Source organism: Armigeres subalbatus, unplaced genomic scaffold (genome assembly GCF_024139115.2).
Source record: "Armigeres subalbatus isolate Guangzhou_Male unplaced genomic scaffold, GZ_Asu_2 Contig527, whole genome shotgun sequence".
Classification (NCBI taxonomy): Eukaryota; Metazoa; Arthropoda; class Insecta; order Diptera; family Culicidae; genus Armigeres; species Armigeres subalbatus.
In genome coordinates, this window is record NW_026943290.1 from 6,777 (window position 1) to 21,742 (window position 14,966).

The 14,966-nt window shown below is 40.4% G+C and overlaps 1 protein-coding gene across 1 annotated transcript; it reads left to right on the top strand.

The window, feature by feature from the left end:
• The first annotated feature begins 643 nt into the window (after positions 1–643).
• Positions 644–14,647, top strand: LOC134204354 (uncharacterized). The gene is given in 3 exon segments (XM_062679180.1): positions 644–734; positions 11,972–12,923; positions 12,926–14,647. Coding segments are annotated over 3 exon segments (2,229 nt in total). The 5' UTR covers positions 644–725; the 3' UTR covers positions 14,194–14,647.
• Positions 14,648–14,966: the final 319 nt, after the last annotated feature.

A 14,966-nucleotide genomic window follows, 5' to 3' on the forward strand; every position in this document is an offset into this window, starting at 1 on the left:
TTCCTAGACAAACAGCCTCCTGATTATCTAAGAAACGGAAACAAAAACAAAAATAATTGTACAACAGCATGGCAAGACTTTCAATGAGTGGATGGACCATCCATAACTCGTTCCAAACGCGTGGCACATAACGAAATGAAGCCATCAAGATATGACGGACGTACAGAATCGTCGTGAACTCACGCAGAGTACGGTGAACCCTTCCACCCCGACTGGATCGGAGAGCGAGAGTAAGCGAGCTCAGTCAGTCTAGTGAACTATCGCAAGTGTGGGTGGGCTTACTGGTCCCTACGATACGGAGCACGCATCAGCAGCCCTGCGTAGACCAAACTCGGTACCGAAAGCACACCCGCCAAGAGATGAAGACAGTCATGTTTTTCCCGAGTGCAAAAGCGGAAGATCAACAGATTAAGTGCGTCATTCACCAGCGCTACTAGGCAGTGCGGAAAGCTTCGTTCCACAAACCACGTTGTCGTCATTGGTTCTCGCCGTCGTCGTCGTCGTTGGTTTGTCCTTTGGTGTCGCGCTGATGCATCGGCTCGTTGCTGTTTAGTTTTGCGTTCGCCCCGTTGAAAAGTGCAGAAAGGGTGGAAAACCAGAAGTGAATTTTCACGCGAAAATTTTTCGGCCTGCAACAAAATCAGTGTAAACCAGAAACGAGAAGGACGACATGGAAATCGATAGATTCGAGTTAGGTGCTGTGGCCTAGTTGTGGTGCTGGTAACATGTGGAAGGTACGGTCGAAGACGACTTAAGAAATCTGTGTAATCCCGTGAACTGTTAAGGACAAGACGCTGTTCCTTTTCGTCTGAAATTTTGGAAAAGTATGCAAGGTTTTGTATTAAATGACATTTCAATGGTTTTCGCAAGACGCAATTTTTGCTGCTTATTTTGGAAACTACGACGAACATCGCGTTCATTTAAGGGGGCTCCTACAATGAGGCATTTCGTTACTTGTTATAAACTAGTAGACAAATTGTTCATTAACCAGTCCGGAACAGCGCTTTATATCGACGATCTGCTGGATTATGATTTAATCGACGAATTTCACAATATTGGTATTTGGCAGCGCAACAGCTGTGGGTATTGGTTTGATGGAAGCGCACGCGAGTTCACTGAAAATGAGATTTCAATTTCGATTTCGACGTTCGCTTTGACCTTCACCCGGAGAGTGGTGTCCGGAGCGCGGAGCGCGCGTGTCTTTCCTGGCGCTTCACTCACCAGGGTTTATCGGGTGAACGACGCGATGACGTTCGGTGGTGCCGGCGATGGGGAGAGAATATATTCCATACAATAACAAACACTGACGGCGTCTGTGGTTAGGTGGATGGGTGGTAAATGCGGCTGTGACTGTTTGTTCTGTTTAGTCTCCGTGCCTTCCATAGGGCAAGTACCCACTCATCAACAACAAGCACCTGACGTGTATATGTGGCTGTAGTTGTTGCTTCGCACGGTTCGATTCAGTAGTACGGAACGGACTGCTATTCATGCTCGATACAATCAATGGGACATACGGTGAGGAGATATCAAATCGTTTCAACAAGTAGCTATAAAGCTTGAGCATTACCGGAGGGTACATTAGCAATGGTAAAATTGGATGTTTTGTGTCATGTTGTGGTATGTTGCGTCTCCATAAAGTGTCTTTGAAAAAGTAAAATCCGGTCAGTCCTCAGGTAACAGTTTAGGTTAAAAAATAAAAATAGAGAAGAATTCTGGATTAGTTCAGGACATGTGGAAACATATTCTAAAATTCCATAGGAAATAGGGTAAGACACGTATTAACAGCCCTGACCCCAGTTTCGCCCACCTACTTTGAAAACTTCTCTGCTACTCTCAAAACTGGTTGTTGAAAACAGTTAAAGTTCAAGTTTTTGTTCAATAGTCGTATGAAAGATATGATATTGAAAGCCTACATAATCCGCAGATGAAAAGTAAAAGGGGTTTATTAACTACTTGAGCTAGGTAGCAGCAGCACAGATCGTATCAGCGCTGATAAAGCCTGTCGACGTTATATTTCGGGCAACCATCAATCAATACGATTTAAAAAAGCTTACAAGTTGCTGAGATGGACCATTCACGTGACATCTAAATCTCTTCGCTGTATGTGCTGCTTCCGGCATATTATAGCTTTCGTACAAATCGATGAAATTTCTATTGATTAACATTTTAATGGAACAGCCATCGAGTTTGTTTACGTTTTGCACTAAAAATGAATTTTTCACACCCGCGTTAATCTCTCCCATCTGCTGTCGTAGGGAGTGAACCTGATATAATAACTGTCCGCCTGATAGTGTAAATATTGCAATTATACCATCAGGTGTAGTAGTTGTTGTTGAAATGTTTTTAAAAGGCTTCAAGTTGAATTTTGGCTAGAATGCAACTGACGACGTTCTTTTGCATGTAACATAATGGCGAACGCATGGTTGTTTGTTTATCTTAGCGGATTGTACTAGAAAGTTACGGGTGAGGTAAAAAAATTATAAATTGTTGAATTTAGGAGAACATTAAGAGATTTTGCTCAATTTGTTCATTGCAGCTCGATAAAGAAAAACTAATATTGAATTGTAATGGTTTTATTTTTTCAGAAATGTCCTACAAAATTATAAGATTTCAACAAAATGGTTCTATTAAAATCTTCCGAAATTGTATATGCCAAAATTTTATACAGTTTCTGTAATGTTCATATGCACAACTGTATTAAAATCTTTCATTAGCTTGCTGGGTGTGGTTTTTACAGCAAAAGAAAATGTTAGATTTGATATGATATCATATGATATGAAGTCATTTCACATATGTAATATCAAATAAATGAAATTGATTAACAAAAGCAAAATCCAGCGGCGTCACGTGATCAATTCTTTAACCTGTGCACCGTTTGATTAAAGTTAAATATTTCGAGAATATAAGGGACATGGCACATCCAATATAAACGATTCATCTTCCAGCTTGTTTCCCATACGGTTACCCTTTATGTTTCGTCTATCTGCTTCTAAGCTGCATCCCATTTATCGAATTAGGTTCAAACTAAACTTAAAGTGACAGTGCGTTAAATTAAAAAAAAAATATCATGAGACATCTGATAGATAGATTCAATGTAACGGTATCTTTTAATTTCAAATCAAGTTATTTCGTAAAATGAGACGAGAACTAATTGTTATATGCTAACCAGAAAACTGAAATATATTAAGAATGATTAGACGGCTAATACACATTTGTAATGAGCATGCCATACATATCAGAAAATGGGGTCTGTACAATGAAGTTTATAGTCTAAACGTTACTCAATCATTAATTATTCTATTTTGGTTTATTCCTTTGATGGATATTTTTTTTGGAAGGGCTGTTCTCATACCACGTGGAGAGATGTCGAACAGATTTGAATGTGTACTTCCTCCATCGTGTGTACTTCTGCTCATGCAATTTTTCCAGATTTGTTTGAGCCATGGACATATACCTACACCTCTACCTCCTAAGTCGTCCACATGGTATACGAACAGATCCTAAATATTTTGGATATTGGATTTGACGAAAAATTCTTAAAAAGCCATAATCCCATACAACATGAAATATTAAAGACGCTTTTGTTCTGATGTGCTTATGGAAGATCCATCAATTACGTAACGCAAAAATTTACCTTTTTCAACCCCCCTCACTCTTATGTCACACTTTTGCATGAATCATTTAGAATTTTTGTATGGATTGTCACACTTTGGGCATCGTAGAGTAAAATATAACGCGCCTCCATCGCAGCAATTCGGTTGCCTCAAACTTGTACAAAACACATGACAAATGCAAATCAAAATACACCCGATTCTGTTTTTACACGGCCGTGTAAAAAAATCCCATACCAAATTTTTGCAAAGTTGCTCCATTTTGCATGATTCGTCGAGAAATTATAAAACTTTATTTACACGGATTTTCGAATTTTGATCTGAAAACTTTTTTCACACGGAACGCATATCCCCGAGTAAAAAAAAGAATCGGGGGTATATGTTTGGATAAATATATATTTGGACAACAAATCTATCGAGAGTTTAAATGTCAGGGACAAAATTGGTATCTGTACAGTGCACGAGTGCCAAAAAAAATCGACTTTTCAAATTTCATAAACGGGTAGTGCTCAAAAGTTTCATCTCCTCGAAAAAAGTCCCTAAGCATTAGCATTAGCATTGTTACGGTGTAATTCGTAGATTGGACACTAGTGATACTCATGTTTTACTTTTGAGATCCTCATCTAGAATGCTATCAGAAATCAAGAAAGGGAGTGGTCCTTGATTCCAGTCTTAAACAAAAATAACAAAAGCATGAGGATTACTACTCCTGGCCACGCTCATATTCACCGTAACTAGGAGAGGAAGGACGTGTTGATGTGGTACTTACTAAACGAGAGGCCACCGACTTAGCGACACTTTCATAAGTACCACGGAGTTGGATAATGATGAAGGCAATTAACTTTGATCGAACTTAACGAAGTCCAATTGAGCTGAAATACCTGTACCGTACAGGAAAAATTCGAAATCGATTTTTTTTTATGCCAAATGTCTTAGAAATGCATGAAACGTCGAGATCTGGTGTTAACTCGAAACATTTTTTTTTTTTGAAAAAAAAAAAGGTTTTTTTGGGTACATACCCGAAGAAGAAGTGGTTAATGTGGAAGACTACGAGGAAGAAAATAACGATAGAGCGAAGAAGTAAAATAAGGCTAATTTTTACAACAGTAAGCCCGACCCAAAATTGTATTCAATATACGGTGAGGAGGAGCAAGAAAAAGAACAAGACAAAAAATTCTTGGGATAATTTTCCGAAATTAAAAAAAAATATGCTAAATGTGAAATGCATAAAACGTCGAGATCTGATCGACGTTTCGACGTTTCATGCATTTGTAAGACATTTGGTATCAAAAATTATCTATTATCTAAGTCCCACAAAGTCATTTTTCTCAATTTTTTTTTCGAGGTTACACCAGATCTTGTCGTTTCATGCATTTTTAAGACATTTGGCATTAAACAATTTTTTTTTGGTTTCGAAAGTTCCAAAAATTTTGAAGTCCCAATAAGTCTATTCTTAAAAAAAATGTTATTTTTATATAACATCAGATCTCGACGTTTCATGCATTTCTAAGACATTTGGCATAAAAAAAGCTGTTTCGGATTTTTCCTGTACCCCCTCCCCCTGGAAAATTATCGTGTTTCAAAATAGTCAAACTTTGACCGCTTTGGTCACACACTTAACGAAGTCCGATTGAGCTGAAATTTTGCATAGGGTATTTTTTCGAGGAGATAAAACTTTTGAGCTTAGGGGCCCTCCTTAGCCGTGCGGTAAGACGCGCGGCTACAAAGCAAGACCATGCTGAGGGTGGCTGGGTTCGATTCCCGGTGCCGGTCTGGGCAATTTTCGGAGTGGAAATTGTCTCGACTTCCCTAGGCATAAAAGTATCATCGTGCTAGCCTCATGATATACGAATGCAAAAATGGTAACCTGGCTTAAAAACCTCGCAGTTAATAACTGTGGAAGTGCTTGATTAACACTAAGCTGCGAGGCGGCTCTGTCCCAGTGTGGGGATGTAATGCCAATAAGAAGAAGAAGAAGAAAACTTTTGAGCATTACCCGTTTTTGAAATTCGATGGTCAATTTTTTTCCATACATTCCATTGGCACCCTAGTGCACAGGTTACACATATGCGGACACGACGCCTCTGGCAAAATCATAAGATACGCACAGTATAAAAATGTTACAGCATATATGATGTAACAAAAAGGCTCCGTTCGATTCGACTCTTTTTTCCATTACTTTTTGAAACTACATGTCGTCGTTACTATGGAACTTGTATTCAACATTGCGTACAGGAAAAAGTTGGATGTAGGCTATTGAACACAAATATATGTGTTCAAATATTTACATAGTGTGTAATCTTCAGAATTTTCAACTGTGCGAAGTTCACAACAATTTTAACTAAGGGAACGCCCGTCCATTCTTCATGGTTGTTAAAAATAGACAAGAATTTTGGCCTTCTACGTTTTACCCTAGTTAAGAAAAAAGTTAATTCTACAATGCTTATTATTATACCATCGTCAGACCAAAACATTGTCGGGTGTTTTCCTTTGCTGTTTTGTTTAAGGTGGTTAAACAACAAAGCCACAAATCGGCCATCTTGGAAACCACGTGTTTTTCTAGTGATTTTTCAAGAGCACGAATTGAGAAAACCTCAATGCCCACGGGTATGAAGCATCCGTAAACTGTTTGCTTACTCATGCTTAACAATCGACTTTAATTTCAGCATTGTACGAAAATTATTACGCTAGATTTGAACTTTTGACAATAGGAGTAGAAAATCGTGTGGTGAATATGAAATTCACCACATGGCTTGATTGTATAATCACCTTAACGCAATTTGCAGCTTATTTGTGAAAATTTGATTCCCTGGCGCAAGAAATAATTGCTTCTTCTTTATCATTGTCAGCTTCCCTTTGTTGCTCGTGTGGCGAGCACTTTGGTGCAATTTTGATTCTCTGCTCTAGTGTAGTCATTCGGAGAAAATATCCGAAATGCAATTTTGTACCACTCAAAGTATTTTGTGTTTACTATATATTGATATATTTTCGTGTGTATCTTGTCCACCGAATCTCAGTAATGTTTGCCGTTATTGATTGGTGTGATACGAGAGCGCGTGGCGACGATTCGCATAAATTTATTTGAATGTTATGTGGCGCCTTTTGGCAAATAGAAACATATGTTCTGTGCATATCATCTCTACTATAGTTAAAACTGGGATATTTTAAAATCCCAAATAATAATGGTCTTTGCCAAATGAATTATTTCTGATACATGCATTACCGGACAATGTGCATGTGTAAGAGTAGTTTTCACAAACAATTTGACGATCTATTTCTTATTATAAGTTTAAAGTGGTAAGTAGTGTACTGCAGTTAACCTTGCGAGCAAAGGCGTAGGATTGCCAATCCGGAGATAACGAGTTCGATTCTCGGTCTGGTCAAGGATGTGTTCGGGTGGAAAACCTTCTTGACTCCTTGGGCATAGTGTGCAATGGCGGGCATAGGAAAGCTTTCAACCAATAACTGAGGAATGCTAATAGAATATCAAATTGAAAAGCAGGCCAAGTTCCAAATTGGAATGTAGAGCCATAGCAGAAGAAGAAGCACTGTGCTAGTTTTTGACATTTTCTTAAAGTATGACGTGAAGAAAAATTTGTTTTTGTTGCCGTTTTTAGGCGAATGTTTAACCGAAGTTCCCCTGATAGAAAAACTATCGGTTTGAAAATACGCCTGTTTTAAAATTTCAAAATTATTAAACCTGGTAGTCAATTCTTTCGGCACCGTTGTTCTAATCTGAACTCCAGACAACAGAACAATAGTCTAGATTCGAACTAAAACTAGACCAGCGCGTCACCATGTGAAAATTGACGCAGCCGAATATTTTTTACCACGCCGATTAATGGGCTTCGCACCCTTTTGCCTTTCTCGTACAACGAAGCTGTATCATAAGGCTATCAATTCATTCCGAAAGCGATCTTTTTATATACCAATCGACTCATCTCGACCAACTGAGCAAATGTCTATTCGTACGTGCGTGTGTATGTGTGTGCATGTGTGTACAAAAGATGGAAAAATTGTAATCAACTTTTCATATAGTAATCATTAACAGATTTTCTCCCCACAAGTTGCATTCGAAAGGAAGTAAAGTCTTGTTGATCGCTATTGAACTAGATAACAAACGGTTATTGATTTTAAAAGTTATAATTTTTTTTTGAACGACTTTTTCATGAACAGCTCCGAGAATGCTTCGAGGTTTTCCAATGGGAAATCTGTCCAAAATTTTATCGGAAACTTCCTCAAGAATGTATCCTAAAAATCCTTCAGGGTTTCGAACAAGGAATTCCTTTGCGAATTTCTTCAAAAATCTCTTCAGGAATTATTTTGAGAAGTCTCTCAGGTTCTTCTTTAGATTTTCCCACAACAAATCCTACAGGTAAGAGAAATTTTCTGTAAAATGCCATGAGAAATTCACTCTCGGGAAATAACTCCGGGTAATTTATAGAGAGATTTCTGGAAGATTGATTTTTTCCTGAAAAAATCCAAGAGCAATGTTTAGAAGAGTTCCTGGAGGAGCTCGTAGCATCAAAACTTGGAGGATTTCTAAAAGAATTTCTCAGGGATTTACTGAAAGAATTTACGGGAAAAAAGTTTGAAGGGTTTTCTCATTTTTTGGAAGAATTTCGGGGACGTAAGAAAATTTCAGGGAGAATTTTAGGAGCCATTACTGATGGATTTTCTGGAGAATTTCTGAGTCATTCCCGAAAGAATCTATTAAACATTTTTCTGCGCAGATTCCCAGAGGAATTTCCTAAAGATTTTTTTAGGAACTTTCGGAGGAACTCCCGGAGGAACTGCTTGAGCGATTCCCGGAGAAACTTTAAGGGGGACTCCTGGAGGAACTTCCGGAGCAATTTCCTGAGAAACATCCAGAAAATTTCCCGAAAAAAACTTCCGGAAGAAGCAACTGCCGGAGGAATTTTCAGAGGAAATCTTGGAAACTTTCGATGGAATTCTTTTAAAAAGTTCCCGCAGAATTTCCGCCGCCGTCGCCGATTGCCAACGGCAAATAAATTGAAATAAATAAATAAATTCGGAAAATAAATCCCATATTTCTGAATGCTTTGTAGACGATGAACGAGATGTGCTGCTTGAATACTAGTGTCGGATGACGCCAAGGTACAGTGCGAAAGCAGTGGTTTCATAATTATGAATTCGAACGGCTTCGATACTGCACCCAATGACGGAATCCCTTGATAGTTGTTCAGTTGATGATCAAAAATCTGAACACAAAAAGTAGTGGCAAATTGTTGGTTTGCTTTTTGAGGAAAACTTCCGGTACGCTGCTTTGCGGATCTACGGATTATCTCACCAGCGTAGTTGACGTAGCAGCGTAGATCGTTTAAGGGAACGTTTCTTGCTGCAAAAAAGACTTGTCTGTCATTCATCATTGCGTCACACGTTCGAAAACTTTTCAACAAAGACGCGGCGAAGTTCTTGAGCAGTTGAGGCGAAATCTCCATTCAACTTTTCATTGATGATGGCAGCCCGGATTACTTGCGTTAATCGTTGAAGTACTTTCAGAAGATTTTTTTTTCATTAGATTAGAATTTGTGCTCAAGCTCACGTTGGTACCGTGCAAAGTTTAACGATCAGGTTTGTTCTCGATAGGACACATATTGTAAACAAGTTTCTATTACTCATATACATCCAAATTCAGAGCCTTCTTCAGCCGTACGGTAAGATGCACGGCTACAAAATAAGACCATGCTAAAAGTGGCTGGGTTCGCTTCCAGGTATCATCGAATTAGCCTTATGATAAACGATTGCAATAAATGGTAACTTGGCTTAAAAATCTCGCATTTAAAAACTGTGGAAGTGCTGAAGAACACTAAGCTGCGTCCAGCCAGTGGTGGAAATCTGCGAACCTTACTCACAAAACGAGAAGTAGGCACTGCAAAAGACTCGCAAACATTTGTTTTGCCTTTTTCTTGCCTACCTACTACTCGCAGAAAAAACAAAAAAAAAAGAATCCCGAAAAATGTTCGCGAAGCTTCGCGAGTCATTCGCGTTAATTTGCCATTTGCCATTTAAGTCATAAAACAACATCGGAACATGTTTCTCATTGATGTTCGAGCAAGAACACAATTGTTTATTGTTATTGTGTTTATGTCAAGTCAAATTTATCCATTGTATTCGAAGTAATCACAAATACTCACGACCGTGATTTTTACTCCCGAACAAAACACTGCACTGCCTTTTTTTCGGCTCTGCCCGTACTCGCGAACAAAGCAAGCGCCAGAAAAATGCAGGCAGTAGGTTCGCGCGAGTGTGGCATTTTTGGTAGGCCCAATTACACTCTTTTCTTACTCGTGAAGCGAGTATTTCCACCACTGCGTCCAGCGCGCGATGGTTCTCGTTACCCCTTGTATTAATCTGGGTTAGCATGACGCCGATGTAGTTATCGAGACGTCCAGCGACACCGGCGTGATATTACGAGCGTTCAGAAAGTCACTATGCGCTGGTATTCACCGAATACCGTAGGTTGTAGGCCAAGTAGTACACACACACATACACACGGACCGACATACTTTTGCTCAGTTCGTCGTCCTCAGTTGATTTTGATATAACGTCTGAATCTCCTATAAAAAAATGGGTTCGGAAGTAAAATGATAGCTTTTCGGTATAATTTTTTTGAAAGAGAAAGGCAAAAAAGATAAAACAACATGAAAAGAAAAATTGGGACGATTACATTATGTGATTTTCATATAAAAAAGTAGGATTATATATTATAGATATTGTCCATGAATTGAATGGCCAATGAAATAAACGGGAAAATGAACTCGTATCGACTGCTGGAGAATACAACTAATATACGGGAGTATGAATGTCATTGGAGCAGTCGCCCTACTTTCATTACCAATTTAATCCGTAATTAATTGTGGGACGTTATGCTTGATTGGATCCCAACAGTGACAGTACAATTATGTTCCGTCATTCTATCAGCTGAGCTATATTAAAGTGATTATAATTTAGACATGTCACGTTTCATCGTGTACACAACATCTCCATTTAATTGATATATTGATGGAGATACGAACGATTACCGATATCGCGGAATGAAAAATGAACGAAGCTAGAATAGGTTTCATCCAGTGCACTTATTATAATGCAGTTTGATTGATGATGGGTTCGCATGGAAGTAGAATTTAAATACTTCATCGAATTTTTACCAAACGAAACGTGTTTACCTTCAAAATGGGTCACGTTCCAATTCGTGAGAGGAAAGGAACAGATAAGTCAAATAAAAAATTATCTCCAAGCAAGCCAACGAAAATATTCATTTCTTGGGGGACTATCATCCCAAACTTTTAATCCGTCGTGACGATACACCTTTCTTTATTGTTTATTAGAAAGATTAGTTTATTAAAATAATAAGTTCATCACTAAACAGAGACCACTGAAGACGGCCTTCCGTTGAAGTAATACACAAAAAAAAACAAATCTCAAAATTATTGTATAAATCCTTGGCATATACAATTCTGCAAGGTTTCATAACACAAAATGTAAGCTTTTATACAGATACTTTATAAGAATGATACAAAATTGTAAGATTCCAATACAGTGGAAATTGCCTTATCTCAACAGAGTTTACCGTTTCTGATATGTGCTGATGCAGAACGGTATTAAAAGCTTTCATGTGCTGGGGGGGTGTACGGATCGGCTTAAGTGCAAACGGTTTTGTGATGGATTTAAATGAAGAAATACTACTTCGTCTTTATAACAAGTTATGCATTCCGTTGAACAAACCCTAAAAATAGTTTCCCATGAAAAACGTTTTTAGATCCGATAACAGAACTACTGCATATCAAGTATATGTATAAAGGCAAAGAAAGTCTCTAATCGTCACATGAATGAAGTCCAAACTTTTCAATGCTTCTGGACTAATCGTATAAATAAAAATATTTGAAAACATGACAGCTCGTGCAGGTCGCTTTGTTTGAGACATGGGTGCAAACCGATGTCACACTGATGCCACTGACTGTATAGAGAAAACCAGAGCAGATAAGCGTTCATCGTTACATGGAACGATCACGATACCGTTGCTTCTAAACGATGCAATCCTTGATGAGCATGCAATCGAAAACGAGCAAAAGTTAATTACACACCGGAAGTAATGACACTTTTATTTCCTTAGGGGCAGAAGACCAAGTTTTTTTTCTTGCATGTAGGTTTGTGGTACGCTTGTATGAACTGCAGAAACAATAATTGGATTATTATTCGGTAACTCAACTTTTTTCTACTTAAATATATTGAATCGCCCAACACATGAGGGATTATATATATAAAGTTTCATTTCAATCCGTAGCCTTGCATTTGCTAGGAACTCAAACGATTTCTATTTTCATGCCTGTTTTCAGACAATGGACTTCACCCCGCTGCCATCGGAGTTGGAGGAGCTGATACTGTGCAGCTGCTGCCACCTGCCGTTCAACGATACGGATGCAGTGCCGAAGCTGTTCTCCTGCCGGCACTATTTCTGCCTGAAATGCGTCAACCAGGTGCTCATGAAGGGTACCGAGCTGTACTGTGTGCACTGCTGGAAGCGAACGGAGCTCAGCGGACCGGACATGAAGCCGGAAAATCTGCCGACGCATAATGCCATTCTGTACCTGTCGCAGAACTTGAGTATGATTTCGAGCGGAAGTGCCACTAGTAGTGGAGGTACCGCTGCAGGAACCAGCACAGGAAGTGTCAACGGTGGAGGCAACAAAAAGCCCCCCGACAAGAGTGGAACGAACGGAACGACGGCCACGAGTAGTGCCAGTAGTGTTATAAGCGGAACTAGCGCAACGAGTGTAACGAACGGAAACTCGGCTGCCAACGGGAACATCGGTTTAGGTAGTAATAGTGCGGGTGCGGCTGGTGCTGGAGCGATCGGATCGGGAAAATATAGAAATAAGGGCGAAAACTGTATGACACACGCGATGCCGAATGCGTTGTGGTGTCTCAAATGTAACATAATCCTATGCCGAGCCTGTGCTAGCACGGAAGAACATCGGAATCACACTGTCAAGACCCAGGCGGAGGCACGCGACCAGATCCGTTCCGATATTGCATCGGATCTGCTGTTGATGCAAAAGTCTCTCTCCGAGTTGCAGCATTTTGTATTCAAGCAACGTGATTTCCTGCTCAAAATCCTCGAAGCATGTACAGCGTTGAAGACTCAGGTCGAAACTGAACTGATCAACCATCTGCCCACGTTCGAAGTGGCAGAAATACGAAGTAATCTTACAAAAGCGAAACTTTTCCTTAGCATGCTCGACCAGCAATCTCCGGCAGACGCGTACAAATTGTACGCTAATCTCAATATCGAAAACAACGGCTACAGTCCAAGTATCAGGAGATGTATCTCCAATGCAAGCTCGACGATCTGATACAACACTACGGTATACTGTTTGACTTCGAGTTGATCAAACAAGCGCTATCGAACCTGAACACAATCGATCCGATCTCGTTCGGAAACGGTGCCATTGGTGGGCTGGGATTGACCGCCGGCGGTACCACTATCAATGGGCACCACAATTCCATACTGCTACTTGCCAATTACTGTATCTCGCAACTGTATTCACGCCACATTTTAACCACCAAACATCACCAACAATCGCAGCACATCGATACTAATACATTAGGCTACGCAATATCCTCCCCCTCGCAAACAAACCCCGGAAGCGGAGTCCCACATTCACCCAACCACAGCGGAATCCTGACGGGACCACCGGGGATGCCACAGCCTCCACACTCCGGATCATATGCAAGTCAATTGAACGATATGGCGGCAATCATCATTGCACCTCCCATGCACCAAACAGGAAGCCGAACCGATGGCACGAACTCGGCCCGTACGTCCGGTTCCGGTTCGACATACCTGAGTGAAATCCTCAACGGTAGTTCCATGCAGCATTTGCATCAACATTCCGGATCTTCCCAGCATCAGCCGCTGACGCCTCCGGGCCATCCCCTTTCCTCATCTTCCTCCAGCGTGGTTTCGCTAGTTCCTTCAACCGCACAGCAACAGGTACAGAAGCAAGTCCAGGCGGCAGCGGTCGCATCGTCACTGCTGTGCAATCCATCGCTGCACGTCTATCCGATCTACTTCTTCAACATCGAAATCAACGGCCAACCGTTCGGCCGGATTTTGATCGAAGTGCGCAACGACGTGGCCCCCAAAATGGCCAAGAACTTTGGTGCCCTGGCGTCCGGTGATTTGGGATTCGGCTACAAGGGCTGCAGCATCTTCCAGTGCTGGGAGAACGAGAGCATCATCACCGGGGACTTTGAGCTGAACAACGGCCGCGGTGGCCGGTCGGTGTTCGAGGAGGGATTCTTCATGCCGGACGATACCAAAATTTTGGCGATCCGTGGATCGGTTGGAATGCGCCGGAGCCAGAAGCGTCACGACAACATGGGCCTGGTCGGGTCCCAGTTCCGCATCATATTGCGGGAGATGCGCGGCTTCACCGGAATTTTCGCGTTCGTGGTGGAAGGGCTGGACCTGGTGGAGAAGATCAGCCAGGCGGGCGATTCGGCCGGGAAGCCGCAGAGCAATGTGCTGATTGTTAATTGTGGTAAATGGCAGTAAATGAGCCGCTGGGGAAAGAAGATTCGGGATTTTGTTTTCGGGGGATTTTATGATAGCTAGTGGTTAAGTTATCGATTGTCTCTTATTATCGTCCTTTATACACTATGTGGGTTATGATTTGTTAGTTTAAATACGTAGCTAGAAGCAGGCTGTTGTTAGATTTTACGTTTTTTAATGAAATATTCACTAGTTTCGAGTATTAGTGCATTTAGTTACTAAGGGCGTTACACCTTTTACGGATATTTGGCGGCTACCCTATCGTAGGGATATCAATTTGAGCTGCACGAGAGGGAAGTGTTTTTGTTGGGTTATAGGTTAGTGGAGTAGAGAGTATCGCAAATACGACGATCAATTTGAATTTGGTGTCTCATTCACGGTAGAAATTGTGATTGAAATTATTGATTATGAATGTTGACTAGAATTGAATCTGCCTAGAGTTCACGGGTATCTTAAAATAAAAGCAGAAAACATGGTGAATAAAATTGTCTATCAGTTTGGTCAATGCAATGGCTTCAGAAGCAGACATTTTTCATACATTCGCAGTCATTATTTGATTTATCGAAACTAGCAATACTTCAAAATTAATTTTGAAACGTTTCAGAGTTTGCCCTTTCACATTTCTGCTAAACCTTGAGTCCTATGGAACCATTTGACTCAGACTATCTGATCTATGAAACTGCTCTTGCAGTAGAAACTATCCAATATTTAGTGAATCGCAAGTGACTTGGGCACTTGTGTAGCTTTATTCAAAACATTCCATATTGCACAATACT